This window comes from Xenopus tropicalis, chromosome 5 (genome assembly GCF_000004195.4).
Source record: "Xenopus tropicalis strain Nigerian chromosome 5, UCB_Xtro_10.0, whole genome shotgun sequence".
Classification (NCBI taxonomy): domain Eukaryota; kingdom Metazoa; phylum Chordata; class Amphibia; order Anura; family Pipidae; genus Xenopus; species Xenopus tropicalis.
The window spans coordinates 128762006-128783706 of NC_030681.2; the positions used below are offsets into that span (position 1 = coordinate 128762006).

General features: G+C 40.7%; 2 protein-coding genes across 2 annotated transcripts in view; both read left to right on the plus strand.

Annotated features, from left to right (window-relative positions):
- Positions 1 to 6734, plus strand: part of LOC549052 (solute carrier family 19, member 3) — a 12637-nt gene extending 5903 nt beyond the window's left edge. The window contains 2 exon segments of the mRNA NM_001016298.2: positions 1 to 253; positions 6514 to 6734. The exon segment at positions 1 to 253 is cut by the window's left edge and continues 497 nt beyond it. Coding sequence (NP_001016298.1) covers positions 1 to 253; positions 6514 to 6672 — 412 coding nt within the window. The 3' untranslated portion in view covers positions 6673 to 6734.
- A 5878-nt stretch (positions 6735 to 12612) lies between these two features.
- Positions 12613 to 19696, plus strand: slc19a3.2 (solute carrier family 19 member 3 gene 2). The gene is made up of 5 exons (NM_001045736.1): positions 12613 to 12827; positions 14959 to 15733; positions 17223 to 17415; positions 18160 to 18298; positions 19136 to 19696. Exons 1-5 carry the CDS (start codon positions 12678 to 12680, stop codon positions 19343 to 19345), a joined length of 1467 nt encoding a protein of 488 aa, NP_001039201.1. The 5' UTR covers positions 12613 to 12677; the 3' UTR covers positions 19346 to 19696.
- The last annotated feature ends 2005 nt before the right edge of the window (positions 19697 to 21701 follow it).

The window sequence follows — 21701 nt, forward strand, 5'->3', positions numbered from 1 at the left end:
ATCTCCCCATTCAGAGCAAACACAAAGTGCCACTGGCACAGAAACTGAGAACAAGAGTACGGGCAGTAATAAATTCCTCCAGGTACTTTGGCGCCTGGGTAAAGAAATGAAAGAGTGTTACTCCTCTATGAAGATCTTGTACTGGTCCTTGTGGTGGGCCTTTGCCACAGCCGGATATACCCAAGTAATAAATTATGTGCAGATTCTATGGGAACACGTGGCACCTTCTGAGAAATTTTCTATATACAATGGGGGAGCTGAGGCCGCATCCACATTTCTTGGTGAGTGCACTCTACAATAATACCATTCTGGCATTCATCTCATTTAGAATTTGCATTGCAGCATTTCTATTTTCCATAATGCCTTGTTGTCAGTTTAATTGATCAGTTTTTTAATGGAGAATTAAAATGTGCCTGAGCCCCAATGCAATTCAGAGATGAATCAAAATTCATTTTAGGTGCTGTTTTGTCATTCTTGGTGGCATATGTGAAGGTGAACTGGGACGTGTTTGGAGAACTGGCTCTTACCATTTTCTCTGCTATTGATGCCGGAGCCATCTTCTTCATGGTTTACAGCGGAAATATCTGGATGTGCTATGCTGGATTTATCATTTTCAAATCCTGTTACATGCTCGTCATCACCATTGCAACGTAAGTATGAAAACAAGTATTAAAAAAAAAAAAATAGAGACCATAGCAAATGTATTTTATCCAATGTATTTTTAAATCAATGGAGGACAAACAGCCGTGGTGTGGAATAACTCCGTGCTGTCTCACTAGTGCCATAGAGCCTCTGTATGGTTCTCCTTTCTCCCTCCAGTATGACACAGTGCAATAAAGGCAGAAGGGATTTCAGCGTTGTTCTACCCCTAAGGGTGATGACAGATGGAATGCTTTGTTGCCTAAATAAAATCGTCTCTCCTGTGGGCGACAAAGGAACTAAAGACACAGATCCACCCACATGAATCGGATTTGCTGTATGTAAAAGTGTTTTACTTGAGGCAATTTCAATTTATATGGATGGATAGATATTATTAAGTGCTTTGTCACTTGTGAGAGAGGCGGTTTCTGGCAAAGCTCCCTTCCTGCCATCAGCCTTACAGGCCTTAATATGTGGGAACAATGATTGGAAAGCAGACTGTGTACCCTTGCAGCAGCAATGACAAATACATTCCTCATATTTGGTTAGGTGGCTTCATAAGAATTGTTCTGAATAAATTTATATCCCCAAGGCAAAGGTGATGTGCATCTAGTGCAGAGAGCTCTATACTAGAAGAGATGGTTTCTAAACCATCTCAGTTCTTACATTTTTACAAGGGTGGCTGTTTGCCTCATCTCAAAAATACCCCTGCTTATACCCATATACTGCAGAAAACCACTGACTGGGCCACAGAAAAACCCTATTCAGGTTCGGATACTCTGTCCGACTTACCATCCTAGATTGGGGGGAGGGTAGTGACGTCACTTGGATGTATGGGGCAGGGTAATGGGCATGTGGGTTGGGGGAATGGTCAGAGGAGACCCTGTCTTTATTCCTGATCAGTCATGGAGCGAGTCAGGAAAGAGGGATTTAAAGGTAGGGTTGCCATCCATACAAATTTACAGGTAGGTATATTGTTGATAAGTTTGTAATAATGGCACTGGCCTAAGCTGGCAATTTGCCAGCTAGGCCAGGCAAATACCAGCTGGGTGGCAACCCTATTGCTACATTTAGCGTATCCGGGGGGGGAATGTCAGAGGCTCAATTACTTTCTTTTCCAGTTAGTTGTTTTACTCTCTCTAGGTACCAGATTGCTGTTAATCTGAACATGGAACGTTATGCACTGCTGTTTGGCTTCAACACCTTTGTTGCTCTGGCTCTTCAGACCATCCTGACTCTCATTGTGGTGGATCCTCGAGGTCTGGCATTGGACATTGTTACACAGGTATGTAGCAAAAAACGATACTTTGTATTTGTGGAGTATTCAAAGCTTGTAGTATGCTGATCAAAACTAATCTCAGTGGGTAAGTGCGCTGGGCCAACTTAGCATCTGTGTTAGTAAATGAGCCCTTTTTGTCTCAGTAGCTACAAATGAATCAGACATCAGGGCTGTAGAACATGAGAGGTAATATAATAGCAGCAAGCTGGGAACAACTTAAATGACAGCACATATTCAACGATAATAAAAAGCCTTTATTTTAATAAGCCACACCACTGGCATCGAATTTAGACACACCTAAACAGATGCCACCGATATCTCAAGATTTGGTTTATAAGCAGGCATGCACCTCATCATAATGACTATTTTATATTGCAGCAAGAAACTTCTCATTATTAAATGGATCAATTAACTTTAAACCCCATGGGGACCCATTTGTGGGTTGCAACATACAGGCTAACAGTGAAATGGCCACATATATTACAGTCCATAGGTCCTACAAAATATTTATGTCCAAGCAAAGATATTAGAAACTGCATACTATCATTACCAATTTTATTCTAAGGGATCGATTCAAGGGATATACTCTAGTAATATTCAGGGTTTCCAGTTGACCAAGGGATCCCTTGATCCCCACTACACTTCACATTAGGTCAGAATCTAAGACTTGGAAACATAACTGACTGTCCATATGACCACATCCATTAAAATGCTGTGCAACTGGTTCATCTGCATGTTTGCCAATGGCTGACTTCTGCTCTTAGGTTCTATCCTTCATTGTGCCTAAGGTCTTACTGATATACATTTTCCCAAAGGGACTTTTAATACCATTTTCTACAAATTTGGATTTGTATATTAGTTCCCACATATATTCCTCCTATAACAAGGGCATGCCTTACATTCAGTCCTTTGCCATAAAGCTAGCCCAAGTCTTATAACAGTTTGGATCAATATACTAACTAGGGTATGTGGCTTCTTACATGGCACCACAGGAGGTTAAAAAGCCATTAGTCAGGAGTTCCCAGTTTTAACTACTTTTTTCACTCAATTCCCTCACAAATTCCATTCCTTTCATTCCAGTCTCTGATCCTTGAATACTCTCTAGAATGCAATTTATTTCACATTTCATCCCCCAGAAGTCCCTGATCATCCACTTTTGACTCCATTGTTATGTAGTAACTTTGGAAACTGTTTAATATATTCCAACATAGATTATAGATAATTAATGCCTGTTTATCAGTTTTCATAAATATCTATATTATCTGTGATCAAGTCCTTCCTTCCAAACATCAAATAAAATGAGTTGGAAATGTTTTCAAATGGTACAAAGACTGTTACCCTAGCAACATTAGGCCTACTCCCAGGTTAGGATACATTCTGATGGATGTTAAGGAGTATTTATAATTCCTACTATTTACCTTTTCCATGAGTTCAATAGATAATTCCAAGTTATTGGCCATCTGCAGTTGTCTCCTTTTGTAGTCATCAGGAAAGTACAACAGCGATTGCTGGTGTTGTGATTGTTACTACAGGTAGGGATCCATTATCTGGAAACCTATTATCCAGAAAGCTCCGAATTATAGGAAGATCATATCCCATAGACTCTGTTTTAATCAAATAATTCAACATTTTATACATGATTTCCTTTCAAACTACTAGTTTTTATTAACGTTTATTTTATTTTTTTTAAATGATGGTGATCCAAATTAGGTCCCAAGCATTTAAAATAACATTCAAATACCTGTAATAAGTACTGCCAGTTTATATGTATCATGTTCCATAGCCCATCAAGGATTTCTATGACATAGATAATATATAACTAAATCAATAACAATAAATTAAAATATTACTACACCATAAAGCCATTTGGGAGTCACAATCTCATCCAAATAAATGTTTTCCCTGCTACATTTTCAGCTTCATATTTAGGGTTTTTGAATTTCTGCACCAAGGCTATTAATATAGTCACTATGTACCATGTACCTTTGGCTCATGCTCTCTGCACCGTGCATTTTGTACACTTGTCACAAACAGTAACCCATGTAGGCAAAATTTTACGTTCATGGACACAAGGCAAGACGGTGGCATTTGCAAGCATTTCACATGAAAGAGAAAGGTGACATTCTAGGATTGGATCTGTGGCAGCAGTAGTGCGTAGTAGCATGATGATTCCATCTATACCAGTGGGCAGTACCTTACCCAGCCTGATAGGAATTGGAGGCAGATAACTCTCAGATTACAAAGCATGGACAGAGGGTATCTGGGGTGATCATTTTTTTCTTTAAAGACTATAGTTGACCATACAGGTGCTAATAAAAGCTCCTCCAGCAGCTTATTGGCCTTAGGAGACCCTGCCTTAGCAATGTCTGGCTGAATATTAGGCTGCTATAAAAACCATCACCATATGCCCCCCACTACGATCGCCCACCCTGTTGGTGGCAACATCGGGTAAAGATCTACTCATTTGAAGAACTTATCAGATGTAGTGATCTTACTATGTATGCCAAGTTAATTTGGTGCTGAAGCATACAAAAACTTATCCATCACAGATAGACTAGGCAAGACTGATTTGATTAATAAGCCACTTATAGTAAACCAATGCTCTTCTATATACAGCATTTGCCAAGACGCGGGGTAGATTGGTTTCGCACAGAATTAGACGAGGTATCTCAAATTGTGAACTTTGTGAGTCTGACATGTTCCCATGTGCACTGGAGATGCCAGACTGTTACACCAATGCAAAGTAGAAACAATGTGTGGGTCCAGCCCTCCAAGTAAACATTTGTAAACGCAAATATCAACGATTTACTGTAAACACTGACTGTTTTTTCCTCTTTTCTTGTTTCAGTTTATCGTGTACGGAAGCTACTTTGCTGTTATTGCAGGGATTTTTCTTGTGAGGAGCATGTACCTCTTGATACCCCTGTACTGCAAGGGACCCGTCAATCACCTACACAGGGCAGTAACAGCCAGAAATAATGACTATGGGCTAAACGGATGACTCTGCATCTGCCCACACCAATACTGTGCATACAGGGGCACATACAGTCACTGGTGCAACTCCCACAAACACCATCACCTTTCAGACTGAACCAAATCCTAATTTGCACATGTAAATTAGGAAAAGGAAGGATTGAAGAGAACTGCGCGTGCTGAGCATGGTAGAAAAATGATCAACTTCTGTGTTTATGTGAAGAAAAGTCACGTGATTTTAAAGGAACAGTAACACCAAAAAATTTATATATTTTAAAGAAATTAAACTAATAATGTACTGCTGCCCTGCACTGGTAAAAATTGTGTGTTTGCTTCAGAAACATTACTAGAGTTTATATAAACCCTGGTGTGTAGCCATGGGGCAGCCATTCAAAAGAAGAAAAGGCACATGTTATACAGCAGCTAACAGATAAACCCTGTAGAATACAATGGTGTCTTATCTGTTATCTGCTAAGTAACCTGTGCCTTTTCTCCTTTTTTCCAGCTTCAATGGCTGCCCCCATGGCTACACAGCAGCTTATTTATATAAACTATAGTAGTGTTCCTGAAGCAAACACCCCAGATTTACCAGTGCAGGGCCACAGTACGTTATATTTCAATTACTTTAAAACACTTTCATTTTTTGGTGTTACTGTTCCTTTAAGGATTCCAATTTGGTTCAGCCAGGACCATGGATTCGGGAGACTCTGAATCCTGCTGAAAAAGACAGAATCCCAAACCAAACCCTGGATTCAGTGCATCCCTACTATTTATATTCACTAAATGATATGTATTCTTGCTAGGGCATACCAGTGTGCTCCCAAGCAATTTAAAGAAAGTACACCAGAATTATTTATGGTCAGTAAAGGGACTTTATGGAGTACTGCACCGTGCTTGATTAATTATAACAAGTACTTAGGCCACACATGTAAACACTGCCCTACTAGTCCTTACAAATAGTAGGCAGTAAGCCAAACACGGTAGGAGGGAGGAGCTTAGGGACCATGGAGCACTGAGGTATCTCTGTTGTTTTGGTATAACTGATTTATTTACATTTCAGATAACCCCATGAGTGTTTTGTATGTGTTTCTCCTGAGCAGAACTGAAACCAGATTATCTAAAGCAGGGATCCCCAACCTTTTTTACCTGTGAGCTACACTCAAATATAAAAAGAGTTGGGGAGCAACACAAGCATGAAAAATGTTCCTGGAGGTGCAAAATAAGGGATGTTATTGGCTATTTGGTAGCCCCTATGTGGACTGGCAGCCTACATGAGGCTCTGTTTGGCAGTACAACTGGTTTATATGCAGCCAAAACTTGCCTCCAATCCAGGAATTCAAAAATAAGCACCTGGTTTGAAGCCACTGGGAGCAACATCCAAGGGGTTGGGCAGCAACATGTTGCTTACGAACCACTGGTTTGGGGTCACTAATCTAAAGGTTCACTACCAGCTGCCTAGGAAGGAGGAGTGAGAGATCCTACTGCAAATACAATGTGTAGTATCAAACTGTGAATGCCTCTACTACCCTAATAAAACTGTCTTAAAAGTATAGGATTATGTTGGAAGAATAAAGTTCCTAGAACTCCTTGCCCCTGCATTCATTTCTCAGGGTGACAAATGCAGAGCTGCACATGAATTCCAGCACCTACACAGTGAAGCTTGGGCCTGTACTAGGTGTGAGGAGTTTGGGATGTGTCTCATACATCATACAAGTGTTCAGAAAGAAGGTGTCATAGTGTTAGAAGTTTACAATAAACTCAGACACCAGTTTTTCATATAGGACTGATTTATTGCCAATATTAACCAAATACTTAATAAAAACGTTACTGAGGGTTTTATATATATTTGTTTTTAAGTTTTAATTTTGCAGTTTTAAAATTGAACATGAAAATAAAATAGAAGCTGAGAGGATAAAGAAAGAGGTGAGAGAAAAGAAAATAGAGTACCATTGGAGCCAGTTGATTTGAAGAAACATAAAATTGAAAGAACAATGTCCTTATGTGTCAGAGGCAGCAGGGGCGCCCTGCAACGCGAGCCATGAACCCCCAGACCATCCTGACTTTCTCTGGGCATCCATGGGCCAAATATGCCAACTTTTGTCTGGTGAGGTTGTCATTCACAAGTGATCTCCAGAAGACGATGGTTGGGGGTGTGGTGGCTTTGCATTGAAGTAAGCTTTTTTAGTATAATACATTCATTGAAGTTAGCAGAGTTTAGTATAAGAACACATTCGCAGGTCCTGTACCGAACCCAAGAGACATACAATTGGAGAGTTGATACATGGTATATTTAGAACATTTTAGACATATTGTAATATTTCTCGCCAGAACCCCTGAATGACCGTGCAATCCCAAACTACATGCATGTAGGAGCCCTCCTCCTGTTGACATTTTATACATTGGTCAGAAGCAGAAAGGTACATTTCCGACAGTCTGTAGGGAGTAAAATATATCCTGTTCAAAAACGTTATTTGGATGTACCTATCTCGTATTGACATTGAGATGTTAGGACCTGCTTTAACACATCATTCCAAAGTTCCTCATCAGGACTAGGTTTATCTCTTATCCTTTTGTCTCGTGCTTTGTATAGGGGATTGGGGAATCTGCCAGTTCCACTGGCATTGTGGGGAATTGAGATCCGAAGGCGTGCCTTAGTTGCAAATATCTATAGAACATATTCTGCGGGAGATGATGGGTAACTCTAATGGTTTGGAACTGTTTTATTTCCCTGTTTTCCACAAAACTTTGTAGGGTTTTTATCCCATTGGTCACCCAGCAATTGACATCAGGTAGGCCTTTAAAATGAGGGAGGTATTCATTTCCCCAGATTGGTGTCCAAGGAGACGATGTATGTTGTGTCCGATGAACATGTTTAAGGACCTTTTGAAATATTTGTGTTACTGTTATTGTTGGGGTTATGGTCCTATCAAATGCCCCTGTAGGGTAGTTTGGCTAGAGCTTCCAGGGAGAAGTTGATGAATTTTTTTTTATCAGAATCGCTACACCCTGTGAGTATGTTGAGTATTCTGCATGGTAGACACTGCAACCCCATAACGATTTAGAGCTCTCACCTGTTGTCCCACCAAATGGGTCGAGGGTTTTATATTTAACATTGAATGGCTACAGAGTAGAAAATAATTATCTGAATCTTTTTTTCCTGCATGTAAATAAAGTTATACATACATACATACATACATGTAATATGCATCAGGGAACTAGGATTCGGAAAGGTAATAGAGCTCAGTGCTGATGCTGAGCGGTGTGGAGTTCTCTCAATCCCTAGAAAAGAATGGTGTTTGACTGTTTAAAGCAACTGAGACAGGGATCACCCTGATAAATGTTCCTGACAGTCAGGAATAATAATAAAAATAAAACTTTATCCTTACAGCCTGTCTGCTGTCAGGCTGCTGGGCGGGTCACTGACCCTAACAAGCGATCACATGGCATTTCACTTTGGACTAAAGCAGAATAGATAAACCAGCTGCAGAGTTGCACAGATTGTTATTAAAGTTCATGTAATGAGGAGCTTCCCCGTGATTTTTATTGCCTGTTTTAAACCATTATTTTTCTATTAAACATTTTTAGCAAATTGGTTGTGTGTCCATGTGTCTTTCTAAAACACTAAAAGGGTCATTTACAATGTGCACGGCAAGGGCACAAAGTGCAATCCACCATATTTTTTTGCTGTGATACCCCCATGAATACAACACTGCCAGCATTCCCCCCATACACAGTAGCCCCCCCTATACACAGTACCCCCCATGCACAGTATCCCCCCAATACATAGTACCCGCCATGCACAGTATCCCCCAATACACAGTACCCCCCATGCACAGTATCCCCCATGCACAGTATCCCCCCAATACACAGAGCCTCCATACATGCTGCTACTTCTGCAGCAGCTCCTCTTTATATGCGGCTCCTTGTTTGGCGGAGCCAGGCCCTTTTATAAGGTTGCGCCCGTGTGTGCGTGTGACGTCAATACGCAAGGGCGCACCCTTATAAAAGGGCCTGGCTCCGCCGAACAAGGAGCCACATATAGAGAGGAGCCACTGAAGAAGAGGAACGCCTGACTACAGCCAGCACATCCCGCTGGATAGAATTGATTGGGCTGCAGACTTTTGTGTCATCAGCAAACACTGATACCCCTAAGTCATTAGTCATTAATTAAACAAAAGATTGTAAGCTCTACAGTGCAGGAACCTTTATCCTCTTGTCTCTTTTATTCTTAATTAAAAAATTAGCAAACTGCCTTAAAGCAAATGGGGGTTTTATTTGTGGCATTTTTCCACACCACGTGATTTTTTTGCTCAGCCATCCGAGGCTATGGTGGATGAAAAACCTGGTTTCTTGGCAAAGTTCATAGCAGAGTTTATATAGCTAAGCAGGGTTTGCTGGGGTCAGTAGGTGGATGGGAGACCTCAGTTGAGTACACTAGACTTTCTGTATATAACATCAGCATTTAAAGACGAGATAATCGGGACTGCTTGATTAATGATGGTGGCCATAAGTGAAGGGTAAAAGCACATTATACTTAAATGCATTTTTTAGTATTACTGGTCCTTTACAAAGAAAATATAGCCCCCTTTTATAACAAGCTCATTCAGTTGGGATAAAATAGAAAAAGCATACAGTGCTTTTGTACCCTCTTCTGGTTGATTTTTAGTACTCTTGCACTGGTTCATGGTAGACTTTATACCCCATTTTTTTCTTTTGTTTGCTTGCCTGTCCAAAATCACATGCTGAACTACACCAACTGTTATTATTATCATCACATATTTAGAAAGCACCAACATATTCCACAGCACTGTACAATAAATAGTAGTATACATTCCCGCTGCAAGTGCCCAAAATGTCTGTACATAATGTAACCTTTGTGCCTATCACAAGGAGAAAAAACAGGCAGTGAAATACTGTATTGTAATTAAATAGCCATACACCTGCCAACATTCAGTGCTGATTTAGTGGCCCCACACCATGTTGACGGCCCATTTGCCCAGAGTTGGGGACAATTATTAGCCTGCCCAAAAAATATCTGGCTGGGGAATGGGCAGGCTAGAAAATCCTTTGGTTGAGGACCACATCAGGCAGTTAATGCAAGTCAATTTTAGATGGACCTTTGACCTAATCCCATGCCCGCAAGGCTGTATTTAGGTCTGGTGCCACCTTAGGCACACGTCAGGGCCTTGTACCCCCCTCACACGCCCCCCCCCAGTTTTGTCGCTGGATTTTGAAGTCCCAGCAAGGGCTGGGGGGGATTTTTTTTAACAGAAAATATATTATCTAGGCATCCAACGGCCACCAACCACAAGCTGCCACCCTAGGCACAGTCCCTCAAGTGCCTATATATAAATACTCCCCTGCCTACCTGTCTATATTGAGTCTCTGATGCAAACATATTGTTTGTACTAGGAGGAGTTTTATATTTAAATGCATGTAACCGTTCCTTAATTGGTTGTATCTTTAACAAGCATCCCAGGCAAAAGTTATCATCTGCCATTTAATTTTATGAGATGGAGAACCTTCTAGGTTCAGCTGGTAGAACAAGTTAAGTGAGCCGGCTGTGCTACAGGCAGAATTCCTTTATAAACCTGCTAAGCTCCATTTTAAATAACTGGTCTGTCCAGTGGCAATTATCCCTTTCAGTGGCTGTGATTCCTCTAATGAAAAGACTTCTTTTATTTACTAATATTTACTAGAGAGCATTTCTATGCTGAAATATACTAAGTTTTGATGCACACTTCATACTGATGTAAAGCCTTTTCTGAATATAAAGCCCCAAAACAGTTCAAAATTAAAATAAGTGTGCCTCATTCTGCTCTTGGTTCTGATGGCATGAATTCTATTGTGCCACCCTCCCATACAAGCCATTAGTATAAAGATCTCTTAACACCTGTTGCCACTTGGCCTGCCTTCCATACACAGAAATAGAATCTATTATCTGGATAAGAGATCTTTGCATAATTTGGATCACCATACACCATACCTTACATTTGCTAAAAATCATTGAAACATGAAATAAACCCAATAGGATTGTTTTGCCACCAATATGGATGCATGCAGCTTAGTTACCATCAAGTACAGGTACTGTTTTATTATTCCAGAGAAAAAGTAAATCATTTAATTGACTCTAAGGGAGATGACATTCCTGTAATTGACAGAATTTTGGATAATGGATTTCCAGGTAATTTATTCCATACCCGTACCAATAGGTGCTGAAATGCACTTTTTGGACCCAGTGTGATTCAAAATGGCAGAGTAGTGAAAGGTGACATCAATGATCAAATGCCTAGTGTGCCATTAGCTCAAGCCTTCACTTCAGTATCAGAGCTGTCAACCTTGGTGCCTACTTTTACGGGGGACCTCTGCGTCCTGGACAAAATGTTTGGTCACAACCCGGAAATGACGCATACCACCAGAGATGGTGTGTGAGCAAATGCACTCCTGAAGCCACTGATTGCTACCTGCGTATGCTCTTTTTCTCCATATGACGTCACTGAATGAACATGGGTAACTCCCAATGAAATAGAGGTAGTTGTCAGTCCTGCAGTCTCTGCTGCTAAACTTAGAAGCTCCTTGAAAGTAATTATTGGACTCTCAATGGCTTCTCTTTATTGCACAAAAAGTAGAAAGTGATCAGGGATAACCACTTCCTGGATTCCACCAGGCAATGCATAACTGACAATACACCCCTTGTGCCATAGGCCTTTAATTCTAACCCTTAGACCATAGTGGTAATCAGTGTTACTGTAAGTAGGCAGACACTCAGGGTGCCAGAGATAGTCAGTCCTACTAAATCCTAAAGGAGTGTGCCACTTCAGCAAACTATTAGAGGCAGGAGGACTTGAGGAGATGCAGGAATGTGGGTGTGTGATGCTCTATACCCTGTGGGGCCCAGCTCTATACCCTGTGGGGCCCAGCTCTATACCCTGTGGGGCCCAGCTCTATACCCTGTGTGGCCCAGCTCTATACCCTGTGGGGCCCAGCTCTATACCCTGTGGGGCCCAGCTCTATACCCTGTGGCGCCTAGCTCTATACCCTGTGGGGCACAGCTCTATACCCTGTGGGGCCCAGCTCTATACCCTGTGGGGCCCAGCTCTATACCCTGTGGGGCCCAGCTCTATACCCTGTGGGGCCCAGCTCTATACCCTGTGGGGCCCAGCTCTATACCCTGTGGGGCCCAGCTCTATACCCTGTGGGGCCCAGCTCTATACCCTGTGGGGCCCAGCTCTATACCCTGTGGGGCCCAGCTCTATACCCTGTGCCTGCATTTGTACATTAGATATGGGCAGGGAGATGGGAGGAGGGTCCAACCCACCTCTTATAATGGGGACAATACCAGGGATATGAACTATGGGAGGCTGATTTATCAAGCCAAGAGGGGTAATGCATTCCGGAAAAACTGTAACAACACAGTGACTTGTTGTTAGTAATCACAAATCTCATTAGATAATGACATATGCATGCACTTGGCAATAAAATGACAATATTTTCATAACCAGTGTCTATAATGATGATGTACCCCTTTCTGTAATATTTCTTTATTACTATGAATAAGGCAGGGCTCCAGCAGGCCATTTCTGTGGAAGTTAAGAAGTTTCACCAACCCCATGCAATTGAATAACAGGTTTAACTTCATTTAAAAGAACAAAACCTTCCTCAGAAAAGAAACAATTTAGATTCCATAGAGCCACTTCTTTGTATCATTCGTTTTTAACCTGAGGCGGCTAAGGCAATGCAAGGAACTCTCAGAAGGTTCTAGCATGGTGGGCCACACTAAGGAGCTATGGCAGTGTGTGGCAAGGAATACACCAGCGGATGGAAATATCCCACGATTCTTCTCTGCCTCTTTGGATTTTTTGCTGATATGAGAGCTGTGGATCCATTTACTGCCCAATATTTTACAGGATCATATCACAATCTGACAGTTGAGCAGGTAGGGCAATGATTATAGTACATGTGTATAGTTTTGTATAGGTGTGTGTAATATAAAGTATGATCCCTTATCTAGAAACCTGTTATTCAGAAGGCCATCTCCCATTGACTCCATTATAAGAAATTAATTCATTTATGAAAGTCCCATCACTAAAACTACAGTTCTTCTTTTTGCATTGCTCTGATTTCTATAATAGAGGCACTTGTATTTATCCTGTATTTATTGTTATACTTTGTATTTATCTATTATTATCTTATTAACACCCTGTTTGTATTAATGTATTCTACTGTACAGCGCTGGGTACATAAGTAGCGCTTTATAAATAAAGATATACATACATACATACATACTTAATGGGCAGTGCCGGTTTGGCTACAGAGATTGTTGCTCATGTTTTAACTATAGGTTTTAGTCACATTGCCAATGGAGGGAAGGGCGACCTTTATATGGTCATGGAACTCCTCAATGGCTTCTAATATCTTTATATTTTACAATTATACCATATATATATATATATAGTATATTACTAAGAAACAAAGCTTGATTGTGGACATTGGTGAGCAGCTATAAATATATACAGTATGTCTGGCTGCATATGAGTGATCTGTGTGGCCCCAAAAGGTTTGCTCTCCATACTGGCCTGTTTGGTGTTCTTTGTTATATGTAGAAAACCCTGATATAGACAAATCCAACAAGCTGATCAGATTAATCAAGTTAAAGCATTAAGATGTTGCTACAGGTTAAACCCAAGAGAATAGCAGCCTATTAATGCATTTTCATGGAATTTGTGGCTAATACCATAGGTGTGGCTTTCATTCACATTGCTTGTATAATGTAGGGTGTGCAAGGAAGATGTTGGAAATGCAAATGATATTGATTTTATTCTGTGAAACTTAAATTCCAAGAACTAGTTCATGATTCACAGCTTTATATGTTAATACTCAGGGTTTTAAATATATATGTAAAAAATAAAATAGATATACAGTATCAGTAATACAGTCACTGTCTAGACTCTGCCAGGAGAGATATTTTCCAGCTTGTAGGACAGTGAATACAAATGTCATGAACATTTTGCAATTAATTCTCTAAACAATTTCCTTGAATTTTGGTGAAGCTGATATTGTTAATGGGTAAAGATAACCCTCCCCCCCCAAAAATGTTTTTTTGCTTAGGTGTGCTTTGTGATTTACAATGTACAGTAACCCATTAAAATTAACGTTTTAGTATCTTGCAGAACTTGCTTTCTAGGTCTCCTTTTTTTGTGGCACCCACAGCAGTGACGTTTCTGCTGCAGCAGCCAATGTGCCCCCCCCCCCACCTGTTCCATGCTTACCTGTTTGGTATCGGGGTGGGTCAAGGGAGGGTGGCATCGCTAAAAGAGCCAGATTTCCATGCTTAAGTGGCCAGTTACCATTTTTGGCAACAGACGCAAATGGTACTCAGAGCTGCAAATAAGGGAACAAGCCCTTAAAAAACGTGCTTGATAAATCGGTTAATTTTCCCCCGAAACATTGCACCTCTGCAATAAAGTTTTTAAGGGCTTGTTCCCTTATTTGCAGCTCTAAATGCCATTTGCGTATGTTGCTAGTTTGGTTTTGGGAGGGTGCTGATCCCTCCAGCAAGTGTGCACTGGGCACTTAATTATTTTGGTGGGCGCAGGTACCAGTTGGGGCTCGTATTCACCCAACTATTTGCTTTGTATGCCTATACCATGGCCATTTCCAGGAAGCATAGATGACAATATATAAAAAAAAGTGACCAAAAGAAAGTGAGTGAAAAAAAAATATTTTGGAAACTTGGTTATGGTTAGAGGTATTCTGGTGGGCCCCTGGCACCCCAGTATGACACTGTTTACAATTGATGCCATTTATATTAGGGATCTGATTCGGTTTGGGATTCAGTCAAAAGGTTTGTGGGGGATTTTATGTTTAGCAGAATCCAAAAATGATGCATTCCTAGCCCATTGCTGCTGATACAGTAAGGAGGGTTGGCCATAAAGGAGAGGCAAGCCTTAGGGCTGCACTATTTTACCCCTAATACAAACACTTTTTTGCATTTAGAAAATCAACTTTCCATGAATAAAATCCATAAACTCATCATTATTCCTCTGCCTTATTCTCCTTATTTCCAGGTGAAAAACTCTGTGCTCCCAGTATGGACCTACAGTTACATAGCGTTACTGATCCCAGTGTTCCTGCTAACGGATTACCTGCGTTACAAGCCAATCATAGTCCTCCAGGCTCTGGGATTAAGCATCTCCATGCTTCTAATGCTGATTACTCGTGGCGAAGCAGCTATGCAAGGGATGGAGTTTGCCTATGCCATTTTTAGCTCCTGTGACGTGGCCTATTATTCTTATATCTACAGTATGGTGGACATAGTCTATTATCAGAGGGTTACCAGTTACTGTCGGAGCATCACATTGGTGGCTGCCACCCTTGGTGCCTTGCTTCAACAGATCCTAATGTCATTTGCTGGCGTGTCCTATTTCTATCTCAATATACTGACTCTGACATCAGCACTAGTGAGTCTTGTGTGCTCTATGTTCCTCCCCGTGCCCAGTAGGAGCATGTTCTTTCACAAAAAGATGCCAGGAGACACAATATTATCTAAACAGGCAAGATCTCCTAAAATGGAGACAACTGAAGATACCAACATGCTAAAGGGATGTGAGGCTGAGAGAGCAAGTAATACAAACTTCTTCAATGTGATTTGGCTTCTGTGTAAAGAAGTGAAAGAGTGTTACTGGTCCAGAAAGATCTTGTACTGGTCTTTATGGTGGGCATTTGCTACACCTATATACAATCTACTGGTAAACTATTCTCAGCTACTGTGGGTTTATGTGGAACCTTCTGGAAAGATAAATGCATACAATTCAGCAGTTGATGCTGCATCTACATTTCTAGGTAAGTGTATTGTGTCTTTATATAATACACAAGAGCCATAAATATATCTTGTAAAATATTTCCTTATGAATGGTGCTTAGTGATGTAATTTCTGTCACATGACTCACTGAAACTTGTGTGATATAATAAATTAAGTACCGCCTGTTGAAAAATATGAGGATATTAAAAGTCACCTCTGAGTTCCATGACCTGTATAATGACCTTGGTCGTGCGCCTTTATTTGGCCATGGGACTTATAACTTATACGTGACTTATAATATCTGTATATATTACAAAGGGGGTGCTTTATTCACTATATAGCTCCTTTATATGATGCATAGGTCATTTAGGAGCCATGTGTAAACCAGAATAGTTCTAATGAAATTATGGGAATACAAGATTAAATCTGATACAAATTGTTGGACCTTCTAGAAGTGCAGTAAAAGCTAAGCAGAGCCGGAACTAGGGGTAGGCACCTGCCTAGGGCGCAACAGTGAGGGGGAGCTAGGTAGGTACCTCTGTTGCCAACCTGTAGTCCGGGATCTCTTACCCCTCTGATGATTCTCTTACCCCTCTGCATGGCAAATGCGCGCTTTACGTGCTGTGCTACCCCCTCAATGGCGCGCATGTGCGTGTTTGTGTGCCTGTTTGTGCACACACGGGGGGGGGGTTGGATGAAGCAGTGGGGGCGAGGAGGCCGGCTGGGTCCTTAGGGCGCCTGGTCAGCTTGGCCTGCCTCTGAAGATGACTGGCACTTTGGAATTTGTATTCTAGGTTCTAAAAAGTAATATAAGCAAGGTGTTTACCCGCACTGCATACTCTTAAGGGGATCTTACCAGTGCTTTGTAAGGAGTAAAGGGCAATAACCCTTATAAAAGGGGAAAATAACCCTATCCATGAATCTATTACTCAAGTGTGATATTTGTTTTATTGACTGTGTAGCAAAGTGCAAACAATGGGCACAAACTGCTTAGTTCTTAGCTCTTTGTCACCTGCTCCATCCGCCCAGAGCATAGTACTGCATGTCCAGCATGAATACAATACTGCCTGTGTTCAGCATTGTTGTATTCATGGAGGGCGGTGGGATGTTGGTGTGCCTGCCCCTGTAAAGGAGAACTAAGGGGTGCAATTTGAAATATATATATTATTATCTTATACAGCATTGACTGTATAAGAAGGCCCAGACTGGCAATCAGTGGGTTCTGGCAAATGCCAGAGGGGCTGCTGTAAGATGCCATAGACAGTCACAATTAAGTGGGCTGCTGGGGGCTGTTTGGGCCCCTGTGTACTTGAAATGCCAGGGTCTATTTTGATAATCATCTATGTACAGATACAAGATATTCACATACACCTGACAACCTGTAAAAAATGCACTTACAATAAAGAATATAAGAATAAAGTCTATGTAAAACTGCAATGTAATATAACTGTCCCATAACTGAATACAATTGAAGAGAATTTCTAATGAACTTTATAAAGTTACATATACATCTGTACAATCTGATTTCAGGTGCTATATTGTCTATGGGGGCTGGATTTGTGAAGGTCGATTGTGAGCTGTTTGGGGAAGCGGCTCTTACCTGTCTCTCCATTATTGATGCTGGAGTCCTTTTGTTTATGGGTTTCAGCAGGACTGTCTGGATCAGCTACGCCGGATACTTAATATTCAAATCCTCCTATATGCTCCTCATCACCATTGCCACGTGAGTACATGTGTATCTACCTGCCGAACTTGTGGCAGTCATGTAACCTGGAGTCTTTTATTACCCAAATGTGATTATTATTGTGTTCTACTGAATGTGGGAAATATAAGCTTTTTACTGAGCACAAAAAGCAACAGGGAATCTTTATTTTTTGTGGCTTCTTCTGCTGCAATTTTTTTCCACAGCCAATTTTTCTGCACAAAATGTGTGTTTTGGTTTTTTTTTTTTTGCAGTGACAATTTTTTTACAGTGAATTTTTCCAAGCAGTATAGATAGGAGTCTATGGGTGGGCATTTTGTCAGCCCGTTTTGTAATTTACCTTAGCAACTAGGCAGTTGTTTGCACAAAAGATAGGAAAGGGCCCCCATAGAACAATATGTAATAAAAAGAAACAAAAACAATGAAACTGTAATCTCAAAAAGCAATTTGAAAAAAAAAAATCTGGAAAAAGGCAGAAGAGGAAGGCAAATAATTAAAAAATTGTAAATAGTGAAAACCAATTGCAAAGTTGCTAGGAATAGGCCATTCTATAATATACTAAAGGTTAACTTAAAGGCAGACCATCCCTTTACTATAATTTATTAAACATGACGTGCTGTTTTCAGGAATAAATGTACAATTGTTTGGATGAGAGTGTCCCTTTCAATACAAAATAAAAGTATGTCTAGAGTACTGGCATTGCAGCCATGATAAGAAAATAAAATGCACTATTAGAACTATAATGCAATGCTGTTCTGTCTGTAGATTCAACATTGCTGTTAATCTGAGCATGGAACGTTACGCTCTACTTTTTGGCTTCAACACATTAGTTGCGTTGTTTATTCAGACCCTCCTGACTGTGGTTGTGGATCACCGCCGGCTTGGACTGGACCTTATCACTCAGGTATATGATTTATACTCTTATTTATTCAGCTGGAAGCAACAGGGACTCTGTTACAGAGTAGTAAAGGTGTATTTCAGGGCCGGAACTAGGGGTAGGCAGAAGAGACACCTGCCTAGGGTGCAACAGTGAAGGGGCGCTAGGTAGGTATCTCTGTTGCCACCCCTACTCCGGGAACTTTTACCCCAACCCTTCATTTCCCTGCACTCCCTGCCAGCATCTGCGCGCGCTCCCTCCACTCCGGCGTCCCCATGTTTGCGTGCACGCGCGGCGGTTATTGGGGGCAAGGTGGCTGGCCAGGTCGCCTATGGTGCCTAGTGACACTTCTTCAAGGCAGGAGGCAATTTCATGGCTTTCTTGTACTCTGCAGCTTGCATATAATTACTTACAGTTGTTTAAAGGAGACAGAACTGGAGAATTCCTGCATGCTGCAAATTTCCAGGAGCTCAGTTTTGCATTTGATTTTGTGCTTGCATACATGAGTTTATAAAGAAATGCAGATAAATATTCATGCATGCCTATATGTGTTAGAGTAAAGGTGGCCATACAGGCGCCGATATTATCGTACAAAACCAGGTGTGGCCGTAAGGAAATAACAGGAAATATGAGCATATTTACCATAGCTCATACTTAGCAAGGATAACATTTTTGACAAACATTCACAGTGTTGATGTGTCATTTTCTGGCCCTTTATTGGAAGAGTTCAGTAGAGGATGAGGGGTGGAGGGTTATTACAAAGCAAAATGAAGCAAATGTAAAACAGTCATTAATACAGATAATTTAAGAAATTAGTGATTTATTCTGTACAGCAGGCCTAACGTCTCTCACTTTTGCTTGCAGTTCTTGGTGTACGGAAGCTACTTTTCTGTTGTGGCAGTGATGTTCATGTTGTGGACCACATACCTGCTCATGTCCCACTACTGCAAGAGCCCAGGCAGTGACCTACACAGTACAATCACGGCCATGTCCCAGGGTTACGGACTAAACTCCCCTACAGCTGGCAGTGGTGCATCACACAAGGTTTCCGACGAACCCTCTGTTGGTCAATAAGCCGATCTCTGAGAGACATCAGAAAAGGGGAGATACAAAATCTAATAGTTGTATCTAAAGGAAGGTTGTTGTAACTGAAACACTGAGCTTACAATAAAGGCAATTCAGTGCTAATCTATATATATTTGTATACTATGTATATGAAAGAAACTCTAATTAATGGGCCTATTTATCAATTTGGAGTTTGTGAATTTCAGTTGTTTTTTCTAAATCGAATAACCTTGGATATCGAATGCTCACTTACTTATTAATGTGGTAAATTTGTTTGTTTGAATAAAAAAAACTTGAATACCTTGAATTTTTAAGTTAACAAACTTAAAAATTGAACGGAATTCAACTGAATTGAAAATATGGCTTGACTTTTCCTAGGACAACTCCCATTGACTTCTATAGAAAGCTTTTAGATGGCGAAGTTTTACATTTGAGTTTTCGGGTTTTTTGCACTTAATAAATATCAGACATTCGAGTTTTTGAACCATAATTCAAATTAAATACTTGAATCGTGAAAAAAAAAAAATCAAACATTGATAAATCACCCCCTTAGGGGCACATTTACTAATCCTCGAATCCGAATCCCGAATGGTAAAAAATCGGATTGGAAACGAAAATTTTGCAACTTTTTTGTTGCCGTCACGATTTTTTCGTATTTTGCACGACTTTTTCATCACCGTTACGACTTTTTTTCGCTGCCATCGTGATTTTTTCATATTGAGCAATTGTAAATGGCGGAAAAACCAATCCGATTTTTTTCGCAATGGCGACAAAAAAGTCGCGGAAAATATACGATAAAGTCGTAACGGCGACGAAAAAGTCACGCAAAATACGAAGAAATTGCGAGGGTGATGACAAAGTCGCAAAAATACTGATCATTACGAAAAAAACACATTCGGACGCTTTCGGACACAGGGCAAAGTCAATTCTTCCTTTTTTTTATGTCTTTAAGCACCTGAACATTTGATCGTTGTTTTTCTATAAATATTTTTTTAATTCAGTTTTTAGCATACAATATAAATATACAAAATTTGACAAACATTCACAGTGTTGATGTGTCATTTTCTGGCCCTTTATTCAAAGAGTTCAGTAGAGGATGAGGGGTGGAGGGTTATTACAAAGCAAAATGAAGCAAATGTAAAACAGTCATAATACAGAGAATCTACAGTTAATGCAGTAAATAAGTCTAAAAACAACAGGTGCTGTACTCATATAGTGACACACGTACTACAGATGGCAGATTATATGTAAGTTGGTATCATCATACCCTTGCAAAATATATATAATACATTTTGGTATTCTGGAACTTGGCCTCGTGCCTATACATGGGGATGGAGCTCCAGACTGATTTCTAATATTATTATATTTCTCAGTTAGGGATATATTTATTCCATGTATATAAAGGAAACCCTTATAGGGATTCTACTATAAACTTTATGGTGCTGTTTTTATCACTAAATGACAATGTGTACATTGTAAATAATTAATTCTACAATTTAAAATGTTATTCTTGAACCAATAAATGTATTTTTTTAGCCATAATATCGGTGTGTAAGCGGCATCTCAGTGCATTGTGCCTGAGTCTGAGCTTTCAGAAGGAGCCAGCGCTACACATTAGAACTGCTTTCAGGTAACCTATTGTTTCTCCTACTCCCATGTAACTGGAGGAGTCCCAAGCCGGACTTGGATTTCTTACTATTGAGTGCTATTCTGATATCTATTAATTGATGGGTTTTTTTCCATGGCAGAATTAATTTAAGTAAATAAAGGTTACTGTTCCTGGGAGATATTATAGTCATGCAGAGCATAAGCCTTTAGGGCTCTGGCACACGGGGAGATTAGTCGCCCGCGACAAAACTCCCTGTTCGCGGACGACTAATCTCCCCAGATTGCCATCCCACCGACGAAAATGTAAATCGCCGGTGGGATGGCAAATGTGGCGGTGCGATTTCAGTGAAATCGTGCAAGTTGCCTCGAGAGGAAACTTGTGCGATTTCATTGAAATCGCGGCGCCGTGTATGCCATCCCACCGGCGATTTACATTTTCGGGGAGATTAGTCGCCCGAGACACAGGAGATTTGTCACGGGCGACTAATCTCCCCGTGTGCCAGAGCCCTTAAAGGAGAACAAAAGGTACAGTCCCTGGGGGTGCCAAGCACAAGGATCAACCCACTCAATCTAGCTGGTACCAACATGTAAGAATTTGATGAGGGGAATGTAAAATATACAGTCAGGCCTCACTGGGCTTTGCAGTGAGCTGGACTAGGAAGGCATAACCCTGTCAGTGTCGGACTGGGAAGCCAGGGGCCCATTAGAAAACCTTAGACCATGGGCCCACTCTCCAAACTATTTTTCATTCACTTCT